The sequence below is a fragment of the Podarcis liolepis genome (assembly GCF_965112155.1).
Source record: "Podarcis liolepis genome assembly, chromosome: 2".
Classification (NCBI taxonomy): Eukaryota; Metazoa; Chordata; class Lepidosauria; order Squamata; family Lacertidae; genus Podarcis; species Podarcis liolepis.
The window spans coordinates 105,573,895-105,600,888 of record NC_139555.1 but is presented as its reverse complement, the minus strand read 5'-3'; the positions used below and the strand labels follow the sequence as shown (position 1 = coordinate 105,600,888).

At 49.5% G+C, this 26,994-nt stretch overlaps 1 protein-coding gene across 3 annotated transcripts in view; it reads right to left on the bottom strand.

Annotated features, from left to right (window-relative positions):
* The window catches only part of CAMK1 (calcium/calmodulin dependent protein kinase I), a 49,683-nt gene extending 25,680 nt beyond the window's left edge, over positions 1-24,003 (bottom strand). The window contains exons 1-3 of one of the 3 annotated variants that reach the window (XM_083493153.1): positions 23,795-24,003; positions 20,912-20,954; positions 7,594-7,764 (exon numbers count right to left, since the gene is read on the bottom strand). In XM_083493153.1, coding sequence (XP_083349279.1) covers positions 7,594-7,679 — 86 coding nt within the window. In that variant the 5' untranslated portion in view covers positions 7,680-7,764; positions 20,912-20,954; positions 23,795-24,003. Of the gene's footprint in view, positions 1-7,593; positions 7,765-8,704; positions 8,775-15,777; positions 16,384-20,911; positions 20,955-23,794 lie in introns of those variants that run through there. The other 2 variants (XM_083493154.1, XM_083493152.1) reach the window with 2 other exon arrangements.
* Positions 24,004-26,994: the final 2,991 nt, after the last annotated feature.

Sequence of the window (26,994 nt, the reverse complement as noted above, 5' to 3'; positions counted from 1 at the left end):
AGATAGTTAGTTGGGATAATCAGTTTGAAGTTGTTAGGAACGAATAGGACAGTTAAGGAACTCAGATTAAGAAACTGCCAAGAAAAATTAACTGAAACCATAAGCTTGTTCATGCCTATAAAATAAACTTGATTTTTTGTTAATGTTACCAACTGACTGGACTCCGTGTGTCCCCGTGAGGAAAAACGGGTTGGTGGCAGCGAAGAACGCAATTACAGTGGTGGCACAGGGTCAATAGACCGTCAAACATCCGGGGGCCCTGTGTGATTGCCACACAGGGGCATCTAGTTCCTTACGTTTTCTGACCAAGATGTGTTTTAAAGCCACGTGCAAAATAAGGAACTTGTAAGCAACTTCAACATCGTGCACAGGAATACGGCATGGATGGAGCTCCAAACAGTGAAAGCTATGGGGTGAAGCCAACCCATAAACACAGAGGGGGTGTGGGGGTGTGCAGGCAAGGCCCCTGTCATCTTCTGACCTGACATCCTCCGAGCACCAGGCCCTCCCCATCACACCCAGCTGGATCTCTCACCCAGCCGCTGTCACCACAGCAACCTGCAGAATTTCAGCTATTTATAGGAGAGCATGTGAGAGATGGGACCGGGCTGGCAGGAGAGAATGTGCCAGGAAGAAAGGGGTGAGAGGAGGAAGGGAGGAAGCGCTAGGTAAAGAATTGGGGAGGAAGCGCCAGGTAGGAAGAAGACAGAGACTGGGCACACTGTGCTCCAGCAAGGGAGGGGGTGAGTTTAAAAGCAGAACCACGCAGGTTGCATCCGTGGAAAAGCAAATCTAGCCAAGTCTTCCAGGATCTACAGATGGATTAGAAAGGGAAAGGGATTCATAGCTTGGCACCCTGGCCGCTGTCCATGCTGCCTGGGAGTCGTAGTTCAGTGAAATCTGGGCGGCAGCAGGAGGGTGAGGATTGGGCTATAATAGGAGGAATTGCCATGGATTCCTGGTAAGGAGTGATATAGGATCTGGAGACAAGAGGAATGGCCCCTTCTACCTGAGCAGAGAGCTTCTAAAACCTGTATCCCTGTGGTGGTGTGTGTGCGCGCACACACACACACACACCATACTGGTTTCTTGGCTGGCCTTGGCTGTGCCACCTTCAGAATAAGAACACAAGTTGGCAAACAAAGGGCACTATCTATATTCCCCTCCCTGCTTATCGCCGGTTCTTGCGATTAGAGCCCTTTGGCTTTTCGGCCCCATCTAGGGCAGGGGATAAAAGAGAACAGGCAAATGGCACGGTTTCAGAGCCAAATAGGCTCCGTCTCTGGCCAGGAAGGAAAGGGTTTGTTATCGGTACAAAGCGGCACTCGGGGCCGAGCCAAGGAGAGATGGGGAGAGGCAGGTTCTGAGGAATCAGCTGCTGCGAGGACAGACACAGTTCACAACCTGCAGCCCCCGTCCCCTCCATGGCACCATATGCCACTTGGCATATGCCAGCGAGCCCTGTTGCCCCGCCAGAGAATCTCCACCTGCCAGCTGCTTTTTATGGTCCAGGAAAATTCGTAGGAGGATAAGGCTATCGGTGGGTACACATGATAGGTACCTACTACCTCCACACAATCAGAGGAGGACCTGGATACGAGTTACGTACATATTTGCCCATCCAACTCAACACAAAAACTGGCAGCAGCTCCCCAGCGCTTCAAACAAAAGTTTCTCCCAGCCCTACCTGGATTGGCCAGGGGTTGAATTTGGGACCTTCTGTGGACTGTGCAGAATAAGATAAATTAACAGGAAGGATTCAAAACCTGCGGGACCAGAGATTCTTAGAAGACTGGAGTAAATATACAAACTATTTGAAAAGTAATAGTAATGAACAGATTACGCTAGCAGGATTGCAGGAGGACTATTTGAAATCTTGCATGAAAGACTATGAGGAGAATGATTAGTTAATGATAATTAAGAGTAATAGAGAAATTAAGAAATGCAGAATAAGTTATAAAGAATGAAAAATCATCAGAGTTGTTGACGGAAGTCTAAAACATTGTATAAGATAAGAAGTTATGTTATATGACTGTTGGAAATGATATGTTAAAAATATATATATAAAAATTGGGACCTTCTGCATACAAGCAAATGCCCCACCCCCTGAACTATGGCCCTTCCCTGAGTTGCTAGAGGAACATCTTCAAGAGCAGGCTATTGCCTCCCCACCATGCTTGTGAGGTTCCCAGGCGCCTCTGACCGGCCACTGTGGGAAACGAGATGCTAGACCAGAACCTTCCTATGTTCTCGTGAAAAACAAAGTCATATGATGGCTTGCGAAACTTGCTGTCCAATCTGACTACTCCCACTTCCTCCTGACTCTACTAGCATAAGTCAACACCCTTCCCCCTCCCCCCCAATTTAGCAAACATAACAAAAATCTGACGCCACTGTTTTGCTTGCCATTATTCGGCATCATCGTTCCTTCCTAAGCATGCATTTTACCACTTTTTTAATCATCCTGGCTGAGAGTACCCCCTGCACACACACCCAAAAAAGGGTTGCTAAAATATATTCAGGAGCTGACTAATCAGATTTAGGGATAAGTACATAAAAGGACACGGGTGCCACTGTGGGTTATAAACCACAGAGCCTAGGACTTGCCGATCAGAAGGTCGGCGGTTCAAATCCCCGCGACGGGGTGAACTCCCTTTGCTCGGTCCCTGCTCCTGCCAACCTAGCAGTGTTTCGGTGCGTTGCTCTGGTTCACCAGAAGCGGCTTAGTCATGCTGGCCACATGACCCGGAAGCTGCACACCGGCTCCCTCAGTCAATAAAGCGAGATGAGCGCCACAACCCCAGAGTCGGCCACGACTGGACCTAATGGTCAGGGGTCCCTTTACTTTTACTTTACAGAGGGGGTGGTAGGTGATATATTAGAGTCAAACGGCCTTGAAATGCACGAGGCAGAATCACAGAATTGTACAGTTGGAAGGGATCACGAGAGTCATCTAGTCTAACCTAAACGGCCTTGCTCCAGTATATCTGAAGGAGCGTCTCCACCCCCATCATTCAGCCCGGACACTGAGATCCACTGTCAAGGGCCTTCTGGCGGTTCCCTCACTGCGAGAAGCAAAGCTACAGACAACCAGGCAGAGGGCCTTCTTGGTAGTGGCGCCCGCCCTGTGGAACGCCCTCCCTTCAGATGTGAATGAAATAAGCAGCTATCTTATCTTTAAAAGACATCTGAAGGCAGCCCTGTTCAGGGAGGTTTTTAATGTGTGACATTTTAATGTTTTTTTTTAATCTTTGTTGGAAGCCGCCCAGAGTGGCTGGGGAAACCCAGCCAGATGGGCAGGGTACAAATAATAAATTATTAATTAATTAATTAATTATTATTATTATTATTATTATTATTATTATTATTATTATTATTATTACCCCCTGCAATGCAGGAATATTTTGCCCAAGAACCCACGACCCTGAGATTAAGAGTCTCGTGCTCTATTGACTGAGCTGCCAGAGCAGAAAGGGCAGTCCGTGCCAATTCCACATAAGGGCCAAACCACACTTTTTTAAAAGGATGCTTAAGATGGCCTCTTAAGGAGAGGTTTGATGGGGGACTGGAGTGGGAACCCCATCTGGACAGAGAGCACATTGTGCTTCGGGTCCCTGCATGGCTACTTTTCCTTCAAAACACAAGTGACCAGACTGAGCCTCCTCTTGAAGACACCTGAATGTGTCATTTGGCACCAAAATGGACGCAAGATAAAACACGGTGCCCGTCCGCGGCAGCAGTAATCTAAACAGGTAACTTAGGGAGGGTGGTATGACTTGTCACACGGAGGCCTGCAGGAGAAGAACCCCACAGTGATTGTGAGGAACCAGAGAAGTTTTCCTCCAGAGATTGGACGGTGGTGACCTCTGTGAGAGCTCTCACCTTCTAATCCTTTCTGTAATTAACACATTAATCCTGCTTAAGTGTCTTAGCCAGTCTCGGGGGCTGGCCTCCTTTTACTTTGCAAGCCAGCCAGTCTGAGCTCCTTTGCTGTCAGGCTGCTCCACCTGAGGTGTCAAACACAGTCCTTGACCACAGGGCTAAGGTTCATTGCCCTTTATGAAGGGGGGAAGTTGTAGAGAGAGAGAAGGAGAAAGGGCTGAGATCTGCCCGTAGAATGTCTCACCAGAGTGACTACTGCAATGTGCTCTATGTGGGGCTACCTTTGAAGGTGACCCAGAAACTGCAACTAACCCAGAATGCGGCAGCTAGACTGGTGACTGGGGGCAGCCGCTGAGACCACATAACACCAGTCTTGAAAGACCTACATTGGCTCCCAGTACGTTTCCGAGCACAATTCAAAGTGTTGGTGTTGACCTTTTAAAGCCCTAAATGGCCTCAGCCCAGTATACCTAAAAGGAGTGTCTCCACTTCCATTGTTCAGCCCGAACACTGAGGTCCAGCGCCAAATGCCTTCTGGCAATTCCCTCATTGCGAGAAGCAAAGCTACAGGGAACCAGGCAGAGGGCCTTCTTGGTAGTGGCGCCTGCCCTGTGGAACGCCCTCCCATCAGATGTCAAAGAGATAAACAACTACCTGACATTTAGAAGACATCTGAAGGCAGCCCTGTTCAGGGAAGTTTTTAATGTGTGACATTTTAATAGTAGATAGGTAGCCGTGTTGGTCTGCCATAGTCAAAATAAAAAATTCCTTCCAGTAGCACCTTAAAGACCAACTAAGTTAGTTCTTGGTATGAGCTTTCGTGTGCATGCACACTTCTTCAGATACACACTGTATCTGAAGAAGTGTGCATGCACACGAAAGCTCATACCAAGAACTAACTTAGTTGGTCTTTAAGGTGCTACTGGAAGGAATTTTTTATTTTGACATTTTAATGTATTTTTAAACTTTGTTGGAAGCCACCCAGAGTGGCTGGGGAAGCCCAGCCAGATGGGCAGGGTACAAATAATAAATTCTTCTTCTTCTTCTTCTTCTTCTTCTTCTTCTTCTTCTTCTTATTATTATTATTATTATTATTATTGAATCATAGAATTGTAGAGCTGGAAGGGACCTTGAGTCTCACTTAGTCCAACTGCCTGCAGTGCCGGAATACGTAGCTGTCCCATACGGGGACCAAACCTGTGACCTTGGTGTTATCAACACCACACTCTAACCAACTGAGCTACGCAGTGCAGTGGCGTAGCGTGGGTTGTCAGCACCCGGGGCAAGGCAAGTAATTTGCGCCCCCTAACCCGTGGATTTTAGCACTCGAGGTAGGGGCAGAGAGCTGCGAGTGCGAGCGCGCCTCCCCCCAGATGTTGCGCCCGGTGCGGCCAACCCCCCCTGCACCCCCCACGCTACGCCACTGACGCAGTGATCTCAGTTCTGGTCCTGACAGCAAATTCCTGAACCAAGCGTGTGCTCTGTGGCACCTTAACTCTTGATTCAAAAATGCCCTGTGCCATCATCTTGCATCCGCCCCTGGTTTGTAGATCTTGAAGTTATTTCCTCTGCCCTACATGAACCACCACCACCACCAGTTGACTTGAACATATTATAAAAGGGCTTACCTTCTTGCCCAGGGTTTCCCCTGACCCATAAGATTGGATAGTGATGTATGGAAGTGAGAGCTGGACCATAAAGAAGGCTGATCGCCAAAGAATTTATGCTTTTGAATTATGGTGCTGGAGGAGACTCCTGAGAGTCCCATGGACTGCAAGAAGATCAAATCTCTCCATTCTGAAGGAAATCAGCCCTGAGTGCTCACTGGAAGGACAGATCCTGAAGCTGAGGCTCCAATACTTTGGCCACCTCATGAGAAGAGAAGACTCCCTGGAAAAGACCCTGATGCTGGGAAAGATGGAGGGCACAAGGAGAAGGGGACGACAGAGTACAAGATGGTTGGACAGTGTTCTTGAAGCTACAAACATGAGTCTGACCAAACTGCGGGAGGCAGTGGAAGACAGAAGTGCCTGGCGTGCTCTGGTCATGAAGACCCACACAGATAGCTGAGTTGCTTTGCATCCAATGGTACTGGAGAAAGGAGAGGCTGAAAATAGCTACATAGATAACAGAGAGCCCTCGCCGCTTGCCAGACCTGAGCCTTGAAAACCTTAAGGTAGTACCTGTGAGCATGTGCTACCTGAGGTAAAAACCCCTCCTTTCAAAAAATAAAAAATAGGGTACTATTGACTGGCCACATACTTCAGCAGCAGCCCAGGTCTCCTGTCAATATTGACGGAGCCCTGTGCTAATATTTGAGGCCACAGGTTTCCATTCGCCACCTGTTGGCCCAGCCTTGGTACAAATTCAAGGTGGAGTGTGCCCAGCAGTTTAGGATGGGGCAGGGGAGAAGATGCTTGCCACTAATGGAGCCTGGACCCTGCATCTCACCCTACAAATGGCTCCTACATTTTAGACAGTCTCCTACTGGGGCATGAGAAGTTAAGAACCTAAGGGGAGTCCTGCTGGTGTGGCACCCTGTTCTCTTGGCAGGAAGTCTCCAAACAGGAAATGAGCTATCAGCCAGCTTCCCCTGCTCAAGTGGAACACAAGGCAGAAATCAATAAGCAGCAGCAGCCTCATGGACTCCTAACACATTTTTCAAAAACTGATCAGATAAACAATACTAGGGTTATTATCTCTGATGGGTGTAGCACAAAATATAAGGAAGTGGCTGTGTTTAGATATCATTATAAGCCATGGTTTATCTCGACAAGAACGAGCCTAACACTCCCTGTTCTCTTCATGTGCTCTCTTCCTCATCCAGCATAGCCAAGAGAAGACGAATGGAGGCCTCTAATTCCAATTAACCGCAGTCACTGTTATGCTCGAACCCTAAACTGTGGCTAATCTTAACGATGGCTTGGTGAAACGAGACAGCTTCGTAAGCTATTGCTTGAAGTTGGCTGCTTTCAAACAAACCATAGCTAAGGTTAGGCACAAGATGTGGTTAATAAAATTAAAAAGCAGACGCAAAATATTCCAAGCCCCTTCTTGCAGCTGTGCCAGAGGAGAAGCATGAGGCCCCAGGGGAGGGTAGACTCACTCCCACCACAGTAAACCATGGCAACCAGTGTGACTCTGAAGCATTTTTTAATTCCTGTTTCATGTAGACAAGGTCAATTAGCTTAGGGCTAACAGCCTTGGAATCTTGATGATAGAAAACAAGCTCTTAGAACATCAGCTGGCAGCATCTACTGCTAGGAGATTTGCAGAAGGCGCACAAGGGTCCTTCCAATTGTTTAATAACAGAAAGAACAACAAAGGCACCCTCTTCCCGAAAATGAAGAAAGCTAAAATGAAGAAAACAAGCTGCTATTTTGAACCTGGCTCGAGTTGGTGGGCCTTGAGGTTTTCATGAAAATACAGTACTGTAAATCCCCTGCCTTAGAGGAGTAGCCCTCACCCAGGTATCCCTAATAACCACATGGCTGTGTGGTGTAGTGGTTAGGGTGCCAGGCTAGGACCTGGGAGACCAAGGATCAAACCCCCACTCATCGCTGAAGATGGTGACCTTGGGACAGCCACTGCCTATCAACCTAACCTACCTCACAGGGTTGTCGTGGGGATTAAATGGGGGGGGGGCGACCACGGGCACCTTGGAGAAAAAGGTGGGATGTAAATGCAATAAACAAACGAACAACGACTCACGTGCCCAGCACCTCCCGGAATTCATAGATCTCCCGGATATCTTCCGCTCGTTTCTTCCAACTGGGCTCCTCCTCTTCCAAGGGCATGGCTCTTATCGGGCTGAACCTCTGGGCTGCCCTACGCCCAGCTGTCCCAGAGCAGAGGGGCAGGCAGGTGGAGCAAACTCAGGGCCTAGAGAGGAAGAACAGGGATATCGGCATTAGAAAGGACCGCAAAGTAGTAGCAGCAGCTACTACTATGCCATAAGATCCACTGTCCTGTAATACAGTGGTGCCTCGCAAGACGAAAAGAATCCGTTCTGTGATTCTCTTCGTCTAGCGATTTTTTCCGTCTTGCAAAGCAAGCCCATTGACGGATTAGCGGATTAGCACTATTAGCGGCTTTTAGCGGCTTATCGGATCAGCTGATAAGCGGCTTAGCGGCTTAGAAAAAGGGGGGGAGGGGAAAAAACCAGCAGGAACTCGCAAGACATTGTCGTCTTGCGAAGCAAGCCCATAGAAGATTCGTTTTGCGAAGCACCTCCAAAACAGAAAACCCTTTCGTCTAGCGGGTTTTCCGTCTTGCGAGGCATTCGTCTTGTGGGGCACCACTGTATCACATATGAGCTTTAACAACTGATGAAGCCCAGGACGGCAAAACAAGGCCAATATTCCAGAAATCCTTAGGCTCTGTGAAAGGATTCCGTGGAACTGCTACAACCTTTCATGAGGATTGCTTGGACCTTATGAACAGACAGGTGGAATAGACACTACAGTGGTACCTCAGGTTAAGTACTTAATTCATTCCAGAGGTCCATTCTTAGCCTGAAACTGTTCTTAACCTGAAGCACCACTTTAGCTAATGGGGCCTCCTGCTGCTGCTGCGCCGCTGGAGCACGATTTCTGTTCTCATCCTGAAGCAAAGTTCTTAACCCAAGGTACTATTTCTGGGTTAGCGGAGTCTGTAACCTGAAGCATATGCAACCTGAGTTACCACTGTATTACACGGATAGACCTTATGCATGAACTGACTAGAGAATGATCTGATACACTGGGTCTTCTGCTTTGTTCGTTTGTTGAACTTTATGAGTTACTTCCATTGAAATTTATGATTTGATACATGAATAGTATACCTTATTTATCTAAGAACACAGCCGGTTACGTCTCGTGTGTTTATTGAATCTTCCTGGAGCTTAGCACTGCCTAGAAGGAGAGCAAACAGGGGCCAACCTGAGTGTTGCAGGAGTGTTACATATTCAGTTTGGTTCTGCTCATCCCATGCATATGAAGGAAGAGAGTTCACCTGCCTCCTGCCGGCAGAAGGCTCTCACACTGTTCAGCTGCTCAGCATCAACAAAGCTGGGATCCGGAACCCAAGATGTGCCACAGCCTTCCTGTTATGTAGTGTAGTTTCACCCTGGGCCAACAGGGGGATACTGTATATAGTTTTCACTCAGGTCTGTAGATAGTTTTCACTCAGGTCCGCGGCAGTTATTTTAGGCGGGAACTCTGGGCTGTGGTGGTTACAATGTTGACAGCCGGCTGCCTATAAATACAGGCCGGCTGAGCTGTTCTCAGTCAGTTTTATTCCAGCTTACCACAATAAAGAGCTACTTGAAGAAATCGCTGTGCCGGCTGCGATGTCAACCCACGACTTAACACTGGCGACGAGGATGGGATTGATGGACATCAGAGCACAGCCAGATGCGGCCAGCCTCTGAACTGAGCTGAATCACTGAGCTGAATCACAGAGCGAAATCACTGAGCGAAATCACTGGGCAGAACCAATTCAGAGCTGACTGTTCTGGCTAGAGCACTGTGTTCCGTCCATCGCCCTTCACGCCGGCATCGGAATCATGGCTTCACTTGTGCCTCTACCGCCGTTTGCGCCAGCCTCTGAATCATGGGACTCCTACCTCGCTCGGTTCGACTGCTACCTCCAAGCCAACGAGCTGACAGCAGTATCAAAGGATCGGAAGCGGGGCCTATTCCTCAGCCTCTGTGGGCCTGAGGTGTTTGAGACGGCCCGAGCGTTGGTTGCGCCTGAAGCAGTCCAGGCAACACCATGGGACACGATCCAAGAGAAGCTCCGCAACCACTACGCACCAAAGCCGTCCAAGATTGCTGCCCGCCATGCGTTCTACCACCGGAACCAGGCAGAGGGGGAGTCAATCAACAACTACACCACCGCCCTGCGACAGGCTGCAATGCACTGTGAGTTCCGAGACTTAGACGATGCCCTGATGGATCGAATCGTCTGCGGGGTCCGGGACATCCATCTGCAACGGCGCCTCCTAGCCAAGCCAGACCTCACGCTACAGAAAGCCATTGAGGAGGCTGTGGCCTCAGAAGCTGCTGAACGCTCCGCCCAGGAGATCCGCAAGTCCAGCAGCCCGCGTCTTGCTAGGGAGCCAGTTCCGGTGCATCATGAAGAGGCCAGCAGTGAGGAGGCATCCTCCAGTGAAGACGATGACGTGCACCAGACAAAGCGGGAGCGCAGGAAGTTCCAACAGAAGTCCAAGGGCCAACCGGAATGTGCTGGCTGCGGAGGCAACCATTCCCGTGCCAAGTGTCGATTCAGAGACGCCATCTGTAGGAAGTGTTCCAGAAGGGGCCACATCGCTAAGGTCTGCCGATCGGCTCCGTCTGACACCCCCCCTTCATCGACTCGCAAGTCCAAGTCTTCACTCCAGTCTGCCAAGGGAAGTTGTTTCGCTCTCACCAACTGCCGCTGCCCGTCTGGAACCACGATTGGCCAAACCGACTCGACTACGCGACGCAAGCTGAACGTCACGGTGCTCATTGAAGGAGCTCCATGTGACATGGAGATCGACACCGGGTCTGCCCTGTCCATCGTGTCATGGAGCACCATCAAAAGACTGGTACCCAGAGTGTCCAAAAGGCAACTCGACTCTCACCGCGTACACCTGAGAGACTACCAGGGAAACGACATTCCCGTGGTAGGCGTTGGCCGGTTCCGGATCGCCTTCAAGGATTTTTCGGGCCTGCTCCGGTTGGTGGTGGTCGAAGGTCAGCGGCCAAGCCTCCTAGGGCTAGACTGGTTTGATGCCCTCGGCCTGGAAGTCACCGGCATCAACTGCATCTCTAACGCAGAGACTGAGGGTCTGGTCAAAGACTTTGCCGAGGTTTTTGACGGCACCTTGGGCCAATATACAGGTACGCCCATCTCCTTTAGCCTTGATCCACAAGTCGCCCCCATCAAGCTAAAGCCACGCCGGGTTCCCTTTGCTCTCAAGGCTAAGGTGGACGAACAACTGGACAAACTGATTGCCCAAGGAGTTTTGGAGCCGGTTGACCACGCAAAGTGGGAAACCCCCATCGTCACGCCTGTCAAGCCAGATGGGTCGGTGAGAATCTGCGCTGACTACAAGTGCACGATCAACAAGGCACTTCAGCAGCATGCTTATCCGGTTCCTGTTGTCCAACACCTGCTGCATTCCCTGGGTGAGGGTAAGGTCTTCGCTAAGCTGGACCTTGCCCAAGCCTATCAACAACTGCCAGTTGATGATGCCACTGCTGAAGCCCAGACGATCGTCACCCACCGGGGGGCATTCCGTTGCCGCCGGTTGCAGTTCGGGGTGAGTGTGGCTCCTGGCATCTTCCAAAGCCTTATGGAGCGTCTCCTGCAAGGGCTTCCGGGCGTGGTACCATATTTTGATGATGTCTTGGTGTCTGCAGACTCACACCAGCAGCTGTTCGAGCGCCTCCGTGCCGTGCTGACCAGGTTCCAGGAGGCCGGGCTCAAGGTAAAGAGGGAGAAGTGCCAGATCGCCGTTCCACAGGTAGAGTTCCTGGGCTATCTTATCGATGCCTCCGGTCTTCATCCAACCACATCCAAGATCCGCGCTATCCAGCAGGCCCCCACCCCAAAGAACAAAACGGAGTTGCAGGCATTCCTGGGGCTGCTGAACTTTTATAACATGTTCCTGCCCCACAAAGCCACAGTGGCTGAGCCTCTTCACCGACTCCTTAGCACTAAGACGCCTTGGGCCTGGGGTCATCGGGAGACGGCGGCCTTCAACGCGGTCAAGGCTCTCCTTTCTTCAGACAGTGTGCTGGTACAGTACAGTGAATCCAGGCCGCTGGTCCTTGCCTGCGACGCCTCACCTTTTGGCATCGGTGCTGTCCTTAGTCACCGTTTTCCAGATGGAAGAGAAGCACCGCTCGCCTACTTTTCCAGGACACTATCTCCGACGGAACGGAATTACAGCCAGCTCGACAAGGAGGCATTGGCACTTGTGACTGGAGTGAAGAGGTTCCATGAATACCTCTATGGCAGGACTTTTGACCTCATCACTGACCACAAGCCACTCCTGGGCCTCCTCGCCGGTGATCGTCCAACTCCACCGGTCCTCTCACCACGCATGCTGCGATGGACTGTTTTCCTGGCTGCCTACCACTACCGGCTCATCCATCGCCCGGGGAAATCGATGGGCCATGCCGACGCCCTCAGCCGTTGCCCTCTTCCAGCATTTGTGGAAGACCCGGCTCCAGCTTCATCGCTCCTTCTGATTGAGGATCTTCCGGCAGCGCCTGTATCGGCTGCCACTGTGGCCTCCGCATCTGCCCAGGATCGCACCATCAGCCGGGTGCTCAACTGGGTGTGGAGGGGGTGGCCACAAGGGCCTTTTGCATCGGAGTTCCAGCCCTTCGCAACCAGACAACATGAACTCTCAGCTCATCGCGGCTGCCTGCTGTGGGGAGACCGCGTCGTGATTCCCCAGGGACTCCGTCAGCGCGTCCTGGAGTCTCTGCACGTTGGCCACCCGGGAATTGTCAAAATGAAGGCGTTGGCTCGGTGTTACGTCTGGTGGCCTAATATGGACGATGCCATCACTGCCTGGGTGTCCGCCTGTCAAGCGTGCCAGGAGTCGAGGCCTGCACCACCGGCAGCTAAGGGACACACCTGGGAGACGCCAAAGACACCCTGGTCGAGGGTGCACATCGATCTGGCTGGCCCCTTTCACGGCCGGACCTTTATGGTAGTGGTGGACGCCTATTCCAAATGGCTGGAGGTCGCCCTGATGCCCTCCACCACTACCGAAGCTGTCATCCGGGTGCTGCGAGGCCTGTTTGCAACGCATGGGTGTCCTGATGTCCTTGTCTCTGACAACGGACCGCAGTTCACGTCAGGCACGTTTGAGCGGTATCTTTTGGGACTGGGCATCCGCCATGCCCTAACGGCACCCTTTCATCCATCCAGCAACGGGCAAGCGGAAAGAATGGTGCGCTCGACAAAAGAGGCACTGGCGCGCCTGGACCGGGGAGACTGGCATGAGCGGGTCGCCGAATACTTGTTCGTGCAACACATCACCCCTCATGCGGCCACAGGGAGGAGTCCTGCTGAACTGCTTATGGGCCGCCGCCTCAGGTCACCGCTCGACCGGCTACACCCAGACTTTGCCGTGGCTGAACCCCCAGGCTGTGCCAACGCACCACGGTCATTTGTCCCAGGAAACCAGGTCTTTGCCCGGAACTATGTGGGGGACATCCCTTGGGTGCCAGCCACAGTAGTGGGAGTCACTGGACCTCGCTCGTACCAGGTGGCACTCGAAGACGGACGCTTGTGGCGACGGCACATAGACCAGCTTAGGCGCAGGGTTGCGGACTTGGACACTACCGAGGTGCCCCCAACTGCGCTTGCGGCTCCAGAAGAGACACGTACAGATGGAGAGGCCCCACCTACACCTCCCTCGCAAACTGCCAGCGTGGAGCCGAACCAAGCCGTTTCAGAACAGACTCAGACCACTCCACTTGCGGAGGCTCCACCCACAGCAGCGGATCCAGGGGAGTTGGTTCCAACGCCACCTAGGGTCGCACCACAGCCTCAGCGAGAACTGTGTGGCCCTCCAGACTTGGCTACCAGTCCCCGGCGGTCTGGCAGAGTTTCCAAGCGCCCAATGTATTTAAAGGACTATGTTGTTGGACAGGTATCACTGTTGGTCTAAGTATGGAAAATGTAACCGATATGCTTTTGTGCTTATTTGAACCATTACGCGTAGTGCTGTATATAAGGAAACCATTACGATTGTAACTAACGCCTTATCTCGGTGGGGAGGGGTGTTATGTAGTGTAGTTTCACCCTGGGCCAACAGGGGGATACTGTATATAGTTTTCACTCAGGTCTGTAGATAGTTTTCACTCAGGTCCGCGGCAGTTATTTTAGGCGGGAACTCTGGGCTGTGGTGGTTACAATGTTGACAGCCGGCTGCCTATAAATACAGGCCGGCTGAGCTGTTCTCAGTCAGTTTTATTCCAACTTACCACAATAAAGAGCTACTTGAAGAAATCGCTGTGCCGGCTGCGATGTCAACCCACGACTTAACACTTCCCCAGCCAGATGTTTCGGCCTACCGTTTTCCGTCAGCCCTAGGAACCATTGCTGATGCAGTCTAAAACATCTGGAGGTCACCAATGTCCAGGAAGGCTGCTATATCATCTTTGGTGAAGCAGCTCATTTTAAAATGAGCTGGTTTACAGAGGGACCTCAGAATTCAGATTATAGAGTGTGTCCCCCCCCCCAAGGCTTAGCCCAAGGGTCTGCAACGTAGTGCCCTCCCTCTGGATGTCTCTGGACTCCAGTTCTCATCATCACTGACCCTGGGCCTTGCTGGCTCTAGGGCTGATGGGAGTTGATAATCCAGCAACATCTTGAGAGAGGCACCATATTGGCTCCCCCTGGCAAAGTCTTTCAAGGAGGGGGCAGTGGGGTGGGGTACAGTGGCCAGACACAAGGGCTTCTTTCGCTTCCCCTCATCTCGCCCTCCCTCTTCCCAATTCCTCTTCACTTTTGTGCCCTTCAGCATATTGCTCAGGCTTTTAAGCCTGTTTGGTAACATTGCAGCTGTCGCCATGACAACAGCTGTAGCTCCTGCAACACCGAAAACACAGCTCCTTCCTCTGCCTCAACCTCCATCTCCCAAGGGGCCAGGCTTGCCCCTACTTTTGCACACTCATGCGCAACACACAAACACACACGCCCTCAAAGCAGCCTTCTCCAACCTCATGCCCTCTAGATATGATTTGGAGTGCAACTTCTCCTCAGCCAGCATCTAAGTTGGCAATGGCTGACTTAGGGCCTAGCCTTCGTGCTGCGATGTGAGCTACCGTGTTCAACTTTAAAGCGAGCAGCATTTGGAGGTTTCCGGAAAGGCTAAGCCGGAGCGTGTCCATTTCACTTGAAAGACTTACTCTGGGCTCATCCACATTCCCACTTGCCCTGTGCCCTGAGTGGTTTTCCGCTTCCGCCCGCACCTTTCCCACAGAAAACCCATCATTTAGTGCTAAATCGGAGCAAACGTCAATCCGGAGAAAACCCAAATGGCCATTTGCTCTGACTGAGAGCTAAAGAGCAGCTTTCTCCGAGGGAAAGTGGCGGGAGCGGAGGAGGAAGTGTGGACAAGGCCTCTGGTTCACTTCTGCTCCTTATGCCTGATGCTGAAGACAAGGGCTGCCTCCAGAACGTCAGTCTTTTCAAGGAGGGATTTCCATCGCATAGCAGGCACTTGGGTTTGCGCACTTGAAGCGGACTAAAACGTTCCATGACTCTGGCGCAATAAACTCACTTGTTAAAGATTGGCCATTTTTGCTGTTAGGAAAGTGATGGGAAAGACATTAATGAGAAGCTGCACAAGCAAATCAAGGTGAAAATGGCTCCCTGCAAACAAATCAGATCAATAAAGACTGGGCATTTTTCTAATGTCTGCTTCACACAAGCAAATCAGGATTAATGCTCAACAAACATGTTGCCTGGAGGAGCTCTATGTTATCAGTCAAAACACAATAAAATCTACTGGGTTGCAGCCAACTGAGGCTGTGTACACACTAATACCTTAAAAGCACATTTAAGGTACAGTCTTTACCTCAGAGAATTCTGGGCACTGTCATTTACCCCTCACAGGGTTACAATTCACAGCTGCCCTTAACAAACTACAGTACCCATAATTCTTCGAGGGGAAAGAATGTGCTTTGAATGTGCTCTAAAAAATATAGTGGATAATGCAGCCTACGTTGTACTCGGAGGAAAGCTACTGAAATTAATGGACCTAAATTAGTCATACCCACTCATTCCCAAGCGCCTACTCAAAGTATGATTTAACGCTGGATGCGATCTACCGTTCGCAAACATTTTAAGAAGAGAATTACGTAATGCTGTTCCCTTCCTCCAAAGGAAGGCCACATTCACCCGAATCATGTGAGGCCACCTGAAGTTCCTCTTGGCTCTGTTTTCTGAAGTGAAAACAGCTCTGCTCAGTGTAGCAGACAGGAGCACATCGGGGGGAGGAAGTCAAATCTTATTTCTGTAGCGTTCACCCAGTCAAATGGGGTTAGGATGTTCGTCCTCTTATTTTTTTTAAGAGAACATTTGTACCCCCTGTTCTCTTCCCGGTTTAGGTCTTCTCTCCCTCCCTGGGAAAGTTGGCACGTTAGGGATTGAGAGGGAAGATGATGCTACTTTATCCTTCTCCAATTGTCAGAGTCTCTGAATATCAGTTGCTGAAAACAGTAAGAGGGGAGGGGACTCTTGCTTATTGGCTTCCCAGAGGTTGTGAGAACAAGAAGCTGGAATAGATGGACCACTTGGCTAGATACCAGCAGGCCTGTTCTTGGGCCACCCATATGATGTTGGGGTTGATGCGAGTGGTAGTCCAAAACATCTTTCTGGAAGGCACTAGGTTGGTGAAGGCTGCGCTATGTTGTCTTTCCACAAGGGGGGAAGAAAGGTTTGTTAAAAGCACAGGGAAGCATTCAGAACATGCAATTCTGAACTGGTACAGTGGAACCTCGGTTTTCAAGTGTCTCAGAAGCCAAACATTTCAGTTTTCGAACGCCAAAAACCTGGAAGTACAGTGGTACCTCGGGTTAAGAATTTAATTTGTTCCGGAGATCCGTTCTTAGCCTGAAACTGTTTTAACCTGAGACACCACTTTAGCTAATGGGGCCTCCCGCTGCCGTCGCAATTTCTGTTCTCATCCTGAAGCAAAGTTCTTAACCTGAGGTACTATTTCTGGGTTAGTGGAGTCTGTAACCTGAAGCATCTGTAACCCAAGGTACCACTGTAATTGCTTCTGTTTTCAAACACACCTCGGAAGTCGAACGGCTTCTGAGGAACGTTTCTCAATTTTCTCAACTGAATTTTCCGACCACCCATTGAGCCTCAGTTGTCAAACGGTCTTCCAGAACGGATTACGTTCGACAACCGAAGTTCCACTGTACCACTTCAGGGGGTCTGTACCATGAGTCTTTATTTAATATATTGTCTGGTTCTGGGTGGACAACACAGGTGTTAAAGAGGCAAGAGGATCTGTGGCAGCTCACGACGTAAATGAAAACAGATATAACTAAGAACATATGCAAGAAATATGAATACTAAGAAGCAATTGAATAAGTAACTCTATTTAAAAGCACTGAGAACACTTATAACTTAAGAAAAATAAAAGTATAACACTGAAACCCTGCCACAACAGACAATTAGTGGCCCAAAGGCCTGTCGGAACAAGGGGGAAAAAAGAGTATTTTCCTGTCAGCAAAAGGAAAGCAGAGAGAGAGGGCCAGACTATCCTGCCATAGAAGGGCATTGCACAATCGGAAAGCAGTTGCCGAGAAGGCCCTCTCTTGTGTCATAAATCCAAACAGGGTGTAACTGTCACCATGGCCAGAGCAGACATCTCCAGGAACAGGCGGAGCTGGCGCACTAGTTTTAAATGTGCCCACATGCTCCTGGTAGTTGGTGAAACTGATATAACTGCCTGCGAACTTCAAGAATTGGAGTCACTGCCTTTCCACGCTACCCACAATCAGGTCAGCTGTTCATTGATGGAGCTGCATCCACTAGGCTCATTGATGGAAGTGCTGAGGAATTCTAACAAACAAACAAACAAACAAACAGCAAAACCAGTGCAGTTTTGAAATCGATTGTTAAAAGCAGTGCAGTTTTTGAAAGGTTCAGCCTGCCATCTTGGGACAAAATGGTATCCAACTGTATCCAAATCCAGACCAAAAAAACTGCTCCTTGATCCCAGGAACCACTGTGGAAAATTTGATTAATATACCCTTTGTTATTTGAAAATTTAACAAATTGGGGGGGGGCAGAGAGAGAGAGAAGCAGAAGAAAAATAAATGAGAGAGAGAGAGAAAGAAAAATAAATAATAAATAATATATGAACAACAACAAAAATCAGCTCATATTAAGCATGCAATAACCGTAAGTGCAGCCATCCTTAGTTAAACATATAGGTTAATATAAGCCCTCCAAAGGTTCAAATAGGTATCTACATAAAACCGATGTGTACAAGAAATACATTCAAATGTAGCCACAATATCTTAAGAGGTGTGCAAATGCACAGACAAACAACTTTCCAAAAGATATTGTTATGAGTTTTTGAGTGCTGGATACCCTAAATTCCTGGATTCAGTAAATGTTAGAATTTAATCAATGCTTGGAGTGTTAAAATTGGATGCCAGACACTGGATTTAGCAAGTATTACAATATGAGTCAGGACAGCTTCCCGTGGCAGGAAATTGCCTGGGAGACGAGCCATTAAGAAGGACAAAGGAAAGGTAACGAGCCATTCGGAAAGCCAAAGCAGAGATCAAAAGCAGAGTTTCAGACCTGGCTGTGAGGTGGCTTAGGGGGGAAAGGTTGCACTCTGTAAAAGTCAGCAAGCTGCAGAGAACCACAGCTCGCGTCTTTTTGAATCCAAGGCTACCACTAGCGGAGAAGCAAGACTCTCTAGGAGTGTCAATGTTGGGAGGCCCTGCGTTGTAGGATCAGGTTGCATCATATCATAAAGACACCGCAGACGCCGCTGTGCCTTGTTCCCAAAAATAAACATGGACCCTGAGTAAGCATGCCCAGAACCCCGGGAATCTCACACCACTCAGAGATAGGTCCAGTCGTGGACGACTCTGGGGTTGCGCGCTCATCTCACTCTATAGGCCAAGGGAGCCGACGTTTGTCCGCAGACAGTTTTTCCACATCATGTGGCCAGCATGACTAAGCTGCTTCTGGCGAAATCAGAGCAACACCGTTTACCTTCCTGCTGGAGTGGTACCTATTTATCTACTTGCACTTTGACATGCTTTCAAACTGCTAGATGGGCAGGAGATGGAACCGAGCAACAGGAGCTCACCCTATACCACTGACCTTCTGATCAGCAAGCCTTAGCCTCTGTGGTTTAGACCACAGCGCCACCTGCTATGTTGGAGGCAATATGCCTCTGAATAACAAAGATGGGGTTCACAAGTGGGGAGAATGTGGTTGCACGCCTGTCCTGCTTGGGGGCTTCACAAGGGCACCTAGTTGTCTACTGTGACAACAGAATGCTGAGCTACATGGGACATTGGTCTGATCCAGCAATTCTAACTGCTTCCCGGCCAGATCCAGACCCACACCAATGCTGTCCTAACTCCAGAGGGACACTCTGCCCTCTAATAACAGGGGTGCAGAACTTTTTTCTACATGTTCTTGTTGGACTGCAACTCCCATCCAGGTCTAGCTAGCATGGTCAGGGGTGATTTTAGTGAGTCGTTCCTCATCTCTTCATCCTATAGCCAGGCTTCTCCCACCTGGGCAGAAATATCTGCGTCACGGCTATCGTTAAAAACGGCAACATTAACAACCCATTTTACATCAGCCTGCATTTAGATGAATTGACACATGATGCCATCGAATGACACTTCCTCCTACCGGGAGAAACAGCAGCACTATGCCCCAGGCAACCTAAGTGCGGAATCATCCAGCCGAGATAGCTAAGTGCCAAAATGCAACTCTGAAACGCAAGCCAAGCGCAGCACCTACAGAGCTTAACATGGAAGGGCCGGGTCTGGTGTTCATGAGTCAGTGTTGTATAATTGCAGATTCCTCTTCACAAAGCTGCCTGGAGTTGAAGCCTACATCCGTGGTCAGCATATTATTATTATTAGTCCCATGTTGACTTGAGCAAGTGCTGAAGGACCAACATGCTGGTTCCACTCCCATTGCACAGTGGAAATGTCTCAGTCTCTCCCAACGTGTGCTTGTGTCCATGTGCAAGAAGTCTGGAGGAAATGGATTTATTGTGCTAGGGTAAAACAGTGGTTTACAGTGGTGCCCCGCAAGACGAATGCCTCGCAAGATGGAAAACTCGCTAGACGAAAGAGTTTTCCGTTTTGGAGGTGCTTCGCAAAATGAATTTACTATGCGCTTGCTTCACAAGACGACAATGTCTTGCGAGTTCCTGCTGGTTTTTTCTCCTCCCCCCCCCTTTTTCTAAGCCACTAAGCCGCTTATCAGCTGATCTGATCAGCAGATAAGCTGCTAAAAGCCGCTAATAGCGCTAATCCGCTAATGGGCTTGCTTCGCAAGACAAAAAAACCGCTAGACGAAGAGAATCACAGTACGGATTCTTTTCGTCTTGCGAGGCATCACTGTACTTCGCTTTAACTGCACAAACCTAAGTTTTGGGTATGAGCTTGAATCCCTCCTGCAAAACAGAGGCAACTTGAAGGCAGCCTGAATAGCATGCAGGCAAATCCAGGATGCTCTCATAGGGTGGGGGATATGTAATGTGTTAAATCACCTGGTCCTGCCATGCCAAGGCACCGGCAAAGGCAAGAGAGTTCTCCCCTTCTGCGCGATAGTTAATTAGAGTGGTACCTCAGGTTACATTCGTTTCAGGTTACACATGCTTCAGGTTACAGACTCCGCTAACCCAGAAATAGTGCTTCTTAACCTGAATAATAAGGATAAGAACAGAAATTGTGCTTCAGCGGTGCTGCGGCAGCAGGAGGCCCCATTAGCTAAAGTGGTGCTTCAGGTTAAGAATGGACCTCCGGAACGAATTAAGTACTTAACCCAAGGTACCACCGTACAACTGTTTTGCACGCTTCTTGGCTTTCACATAACAGAGAGCAGTTGAGGTGCATAAGAAGGGGATAACCCTGCAACACTCTGGATCAAACCTCTGTGTGTGTGGGCGCATGTGTGTGTGTGAGAGAGAGAGGGGGGGGAGCGCTTTTCAATTTTGCTGTTGATCATTCTGGGGAGGAAGAGGTTAAGGAGAAAACAGTACACATGCCCAGGGAATGCAAAGAGACACCACTGGGTCAGAGATCTTGCTGCAGGGGGCCGGAGAGGACAAACTGGGATCTCAGGCTGCCAGTTGACCAACCGCTACCTTTAAGCAAGAGTATTGCAGCACTTTAAAGACTAACAAGCTTTATTATGGTATAAACGACCACGGAGTAAAGTCCGCTTCATCGGGCTTTACATTAGGTAAAGTAAGAAAGACAAGGCAAGCCAGACAACCAGGGCTTCTTTCCCCCCAGCCAGAACTCACCGGAACTCAGTTCTGGCACATCTCAGGTGGTGAGAGGTTGTCACTATAAGAGAACAAGAGAGGAGTTTGTGGTGAGTTCCGGCACCTCTTTTCCTAGCAAAACAGCACTGCAGGCAACTAAAGACAGCTTTGCATACGAAGAACTGGCAGGTGGGCAGCGACATCTGATGGAAAAGGTGCCAGTCTTGAAGGTGTCACAGGACTCTGAGTTTGGCTTTGCTCCAACAGACTAACACGGCTGCTGCCTGCCAATTCGTACCCTACAAGTTGCTACAAGGTGAAGAGACAAGGACCTGGCTTCTCTGAATGGCAGCCGCTCTGTAAGGTCTCAGGCGGAACCCTACTGCCTGACATTTAAAAAAAGAAAGAAACTGGAGTTGCAGGGGATTGAAGAACGCAAGGACTTTAATATGGAACTACAGACTCCGCTTCCCTTGTAGCTACTCTACTGCATCCCCATCCCAGGGATGTGAAACCTGTGGCCCACCAGGTGATGTTGCGCTTCCATGAGCCACAGTAGACATGGACAATGGGGTGAAAACGGAGTTGTAATTCAACAACGTCTTGGGCTTCCCATCAGATCCCCCTGTATTTTCAGACCAAGCCACAGGGGAAGGCCAGAGACGTCAATAAACTCTCCATCGAAACCTTTGTATCTGGTAAATGGAGCGCTGCGTACGCAGAAGAGGCAGGCAGGAAGAGACTCAGCGCTACCCAAGGCAAATGCCATCATCGCAGGGATGTAAACAGATAGGCACACACCCCTCTACAGAACCAGGCATAGGGGTCATCTACACAGATACACACAGAGCCAGTGATAATGCAATATTCTAGACCAACACACACACACACACACACACCCCTCACGTGCCCCATTTGCCCACCAATTGCAGCATTCGTGCTAATTGTTTGCAGCAGAAATTGCTGACGGCATGTTCCCCTTTAGGGGTAGGAGTGTGGTGGATAGGGGTGACTGCAGGGAGGTACAATGCAAAAGTGCCATCCTGCTGTTTGCCTGTATCCGGAGGAAGCAGAAAGGGAGGCTGCTGCAGTGGCTAACAGGCTGCCCATGAATGGAAGCATCGAGTGGAATGGAGCAACTGGAAATCTGCCTGATTCTTATTATTTTTTAATCTCGCTGGATGAATCATCTGTGCTGGTATTAAAAAAAACTCAGGTACGCAATTATTTCTCCCCCAGAAAAGGAAGGTGAGAGGAGTTTTTAAATGGTATACGGTGGGGGAGTGTGTGTGTGTGTGTGTGTGTGTATGTAAGGAGAAAACACGACATCAGCACAGTCCAATCAGTGCCCATGATGAGTGTGCAATTACAACAGATTATCCATAATAATGCTACAAAGTGGAAGAATCCTGTTTTCACCAAACACCCAAAGTAGTGTGATTTGAATATTGAGGAAATGAGTAAAAAAAGAAGCAATACTTGGATGGAGAAGGCTGGCTTGCCCAAAGAGGCTAAATGGGCTTCCCTCCCTTATTATTGGTAGTATGTGTCATTTTTATATATTAATTTTTAAAATTCCCACTTTCTCAGTTCTCCTTTTTACAACAAGTGTCGCCCCCCCCCACTTGTTCCACAACACCATTCCACAACAGGTATTAAAAGGATGGATAGATATATATATATATATATATATATAATGTATGTATGTCCATATGCATGGGTTAGAGCTTTGCAAAGGTAGAGCGTTATAGAATCATTTGGAAAGATCCTAAATTCACCCATATGAGGACAGCCGCTACACGGAAACAGGCACCAACAGAAACAAATACGTTCAACAAGTAGGCAAAGAGACAGCCACACGGGTAGCTTCACATATGCACTTGTACCTTCACATGGAAGAACTACAATAGACCTACCGATAGAGACAGGTTCATGCCTATAAAACAATTGCATAACATCACAGACAGATGCAGGCAGGTGACAATGATAACCACACACTTAGCATCACCATGGCTCGACACATGTACATTTGCTTGGAGATAAGCGCACATCAATGCACAGGGAAGAGCAAGATCTATGCCCATTTCTTCACTCAGACATGCATCATTTATCTTTTTTTAAGAAAAAGATTGTGCAGATGGAGAGCCTGGGCAGAGGCAGGCATATTTGGCAACGTGTCTCTCCTCTCCAGCTGCAGAGAGGCAGAGAAAGGCATGTGCCACTTTTTACACAGCGGTTCCAGACATGGCATCCTGCTCCAAGGCATGCACAGTGCGCAAGTATGTGCATGGGTCAGATACAATCACACGCAGGCAGAAGTGCAGAGCGTTGCGCAGACAATGGCCGCGGCGACTCGGGCACACCTGTGCACCTATTCATACAGGTTCGAGCCATTCACACACCCTCTCCACGCACCGGACACACATTCGCACAGGCGATTATGCAGATCCCTTTTGGAGAGGGGGAGAGGGAGGATTGCACAACGCTGATCCTGCTATGCATATTTACACTCCTCCCCCTCGGGCCAGCATGCCGAGGACTGGGAGCCTCAAGCAGGTGCAGAGAAACGGCCAAGTGCCGAGATGATGTGCTGCGGAGTCAGAGGCAGGCAAGGCACACGCGCAACGACAGCTCACCATAGGAGGAAGGAAAAGGAGAAGAAGTAAATCGCGCGGGCAAATGCAGGCAGCCAAGGCTCACACAGCGCAGATCTGGCGGGGCGCAGGTCGAGATCCACGCCGACCTCCCTACCCGCACCCGGGCGAGCATGCATGCTCAGGAGCGGTAGAGGCGCGCGGGCGCAGCAGGCAGAGAAAGGCGCACGGCTGCAGCCAGGGAGACAGACAACGCCGCCAGCCGCCCATTCATCCGTCTCCAATCTGTCCCCGGGCGGCGCAGTCCCGAGACGCCCTCCTTACTTACATGGAGGGATCTGCGGTGGCGGTTCCGCCGGGGCTGTCCCGCTTCGCGAGCTGAGTGCGCGGCAGCGGCTCCCTCGGGTCCTCCGCGCCCCGCCGCCGCCGCCGCCAGCCGAGATGGGGGAAAGGCGTCCGCTGTCGCGCCCCTCTCCGCCTTCTCCTCCCCAGCTCTGTGCGCGCTCGCCCTCCAGCCAGCGGCGATGTCACCGCGAGAGGGCGGAGCTGGAGCCCGCACGAAGCCAATCCGAGGCTCGGGAGGCGGGAGCTGCCTGGCGACGGGATTAAACCGAAGTGAAAGGGGGCTGGATGGAGGAGAAGGCAGCGCCGCCGCTCCATTCATAAATACGCAGCGCAAGAGCGCGCACGCTCACACACCGCGGCGCTCTGGGCTACCTGATTTAGGGATGGAACAGGCAGGGGAGGAATTTTATCGCAGGGGGGGGGTTTAAAAGGTTCGGGGGGGTCCCTTTTTACAGGAGTCATTTAGTTTTTATCCACTACGGTTTGTAACGCCATGAGCTGCAGCCCCTAAGGTCAACATTAGGGTACTATGGAAGGCGAGACGGGGTGGAGTGGAGCGCTCTGTTAATTGTCTGCTCTTATTCTCCCTCCACGATAAATTTAAATAAAAGTATACGAGATAAGGAAGCACATTTGATTTAAACATCTTCGTTTCTGCTACAATGCACGCAAGAAGGAATTCGCATCAGAACATCCTTTCCTATTGCAACGCTGATGAGATCCTCAGAATATGTTCGAAACAAATAATAATAATTGCTTTTTACGCTTTTAAAGAAAGCTTTTCTGCACCTGCTTGAGGCTCCCAATCCTCTGCACGCTGACCCGAGTGAGGTGGACGTCTGAGTAAAAACATGCATAGCAGGAAACCCGACAAAGTGCAGGTCGAGATCCCAGCATCTGAGGAAGGAGGTGTGGGTGTGTGGTCAAATTGCTATTCCAGCAAGGTGTTTTTCTCTGTTTTCCACCAAAACACCTCTGTACCTTAGTCGCATTGAGATCCAGTTTTGCCCATTAAGCCATTAGAGAACAAGTCTTTGACCTTATCTATGCAACAGCACTTCAAGTACAGTGGTACCTCGGGTTACAGACACTTCAGGTTACAGACGCTTCAGGTGACACTCAGCTAGCCCAGAAATAGTACCTCGGGTTAAGAGCTTTGCTTCAGGATGAGAACAGAAATTGTGTGGCGGCAGTGGGAGGCCCCATTAGCTAAAGTGGAATCTCAGGTTAAGAACAGTTTCAGGTAAAGAACATACCTCCAACAAATTAAGTTCTTAACATGAGGTACCACTGTATTTGAAGAACGCTGTAGTGTCCCTCAGTCTCCTGTATGCTAAATATACCCAGCTCTTCCAACCTTGTCTCAGAGGACTTTCTCGAAGCAGGCTACCTCAAAAGGACTAGTATACTGGAGGAATTTTAAACATTAGCCCGGATATCAAAGGGACAGAGGGACTCTGCATGTACAAGGTGTACAACTCTCCCAAACACTTTAGGATTAACACCCACCCACACCTTAGTTCAAAGGAGACTTGAAACCTGCTCCATCAGATCGGGGACATGAAAACCGTAAAATACATATGCCGCACAAAATTTTAAAACAAACTTAACAAAACAAAAAGGTGCTATAAAAATCTTATCTAATTTATCTAAACTCTGTAAAAATTTTATTAACCATTTTATAAAAAGGCAGGACTTCCAATGAAAAGTGGTTACCTGCCACTGTTTTCCCTTCTGGCATAAATTATTACATCTTCTATTTAAGATTACAGAGAGTTTCCCTTAAGGGAGAAGACAGGAAAACAGTTGAGCAGCTCTGTTCACTTTTCACCATCCATACTGAGCAGCAGGAATTGAACCATTGCTCCAAATGCACATGGAAACAGCCCTTTTCCATTGCTCTTCCCATTGTTTACCAGTCTCGGCTTGTTCCGAGCTTTTAGCTTTCCTGACCCTGGCCCTACAAGCCAGGCTTTTCACCTGGTTACTTGGTTACCTGTCGCTCCTTACACTTCTCAAACACGTGCTCTCTATTTCCAGCTCCGCATTAAGCTGCGGGGGCCGCCCTGGCTTTCTTAGATGCCTCGCCGTTCTCTCTCATTGGAATGGTTTGAGATTGTGCCTTTAGTAACTCCTCCTCCAGAAGATGCCGCCCAACTTTGACTCCTGTCCCTATCTAGCTGCGGAATTTATTTATTGCATTTGTATCCGCCTTTTACCTCTAAGGAGCTCAAGGTGGTGAACAACCCTGTTCTTACAACCCTGTGAAGTGGGCCCAAGGTTTCCCAGTGAGCCTCATGGCCAAGTGGGGATTTGAAGCCTGGTCTCCCAGGTCCTAGTCCGACACTCTGACCACTACACCACATTGGCACTCAAATCCTATGTAGTATTTTCCTGAACTTGTTAAAAACAAAACCAGCTTTCCCGAAATCCAAGGCACACATTTGATCCTTAGCTTTGGGCTTTACACAAAACGACGAGTTCCATCATTACTTGCAGCCACTTCCCCCCCCCCCAAATTCCCTGCCACTCGGATCTCGTTGACTAACTCTTCCCTATTAATTCAGATCAAGGGACAGTCAACCCCCCCTAATTCATTCCTCCACCTTCTGGAAGAGGAGGTTTTTGTCAGCAAGGTCTGGCAGGAATTTGTTGGGCGATTCCCTGATTAGCAGAGCTTGAAGCCTAGCAGATATCGGAGCAGTTGAAGTCAATTAAAGTCTTGCTTCCTTGAAACGTTTCCTTGTAATTTGTTTCACCATCCCCATCCTTTCCTTGGTTCAGTGGGCTGTGAAAGCCACAATGTGGCTTTTATTTCTTTCTCTCGAATTTTTTTTTTACCAGTTCCTCTTTACAGGCTACCTTGCTCATCTTTCCCTGCAGGCGGTACACTTAAAAAAACCCCTCCCCCTCTTTTCTGCTACATCAATACTTTTTGAATTAGTTATATCCTCCAGCTGATCTAATTTGATCAGGGAGTTCTCCACCAAGCTTCAGTTATACAGTGGTACCTCGGGTTACATACGCTTCAGGTTACATACGCTTCAAGTTACATACGCTTCAGGTTACAGACTCCGCTAACCCAGAAATAGTGCTTCAGGGTAAGAACTTTGCTTCAGGATGAGAACAGAAATTGTGCTCCGGCGGCACGGCAGCAGCACGAGGCCCCATTAGCTAAAGTGG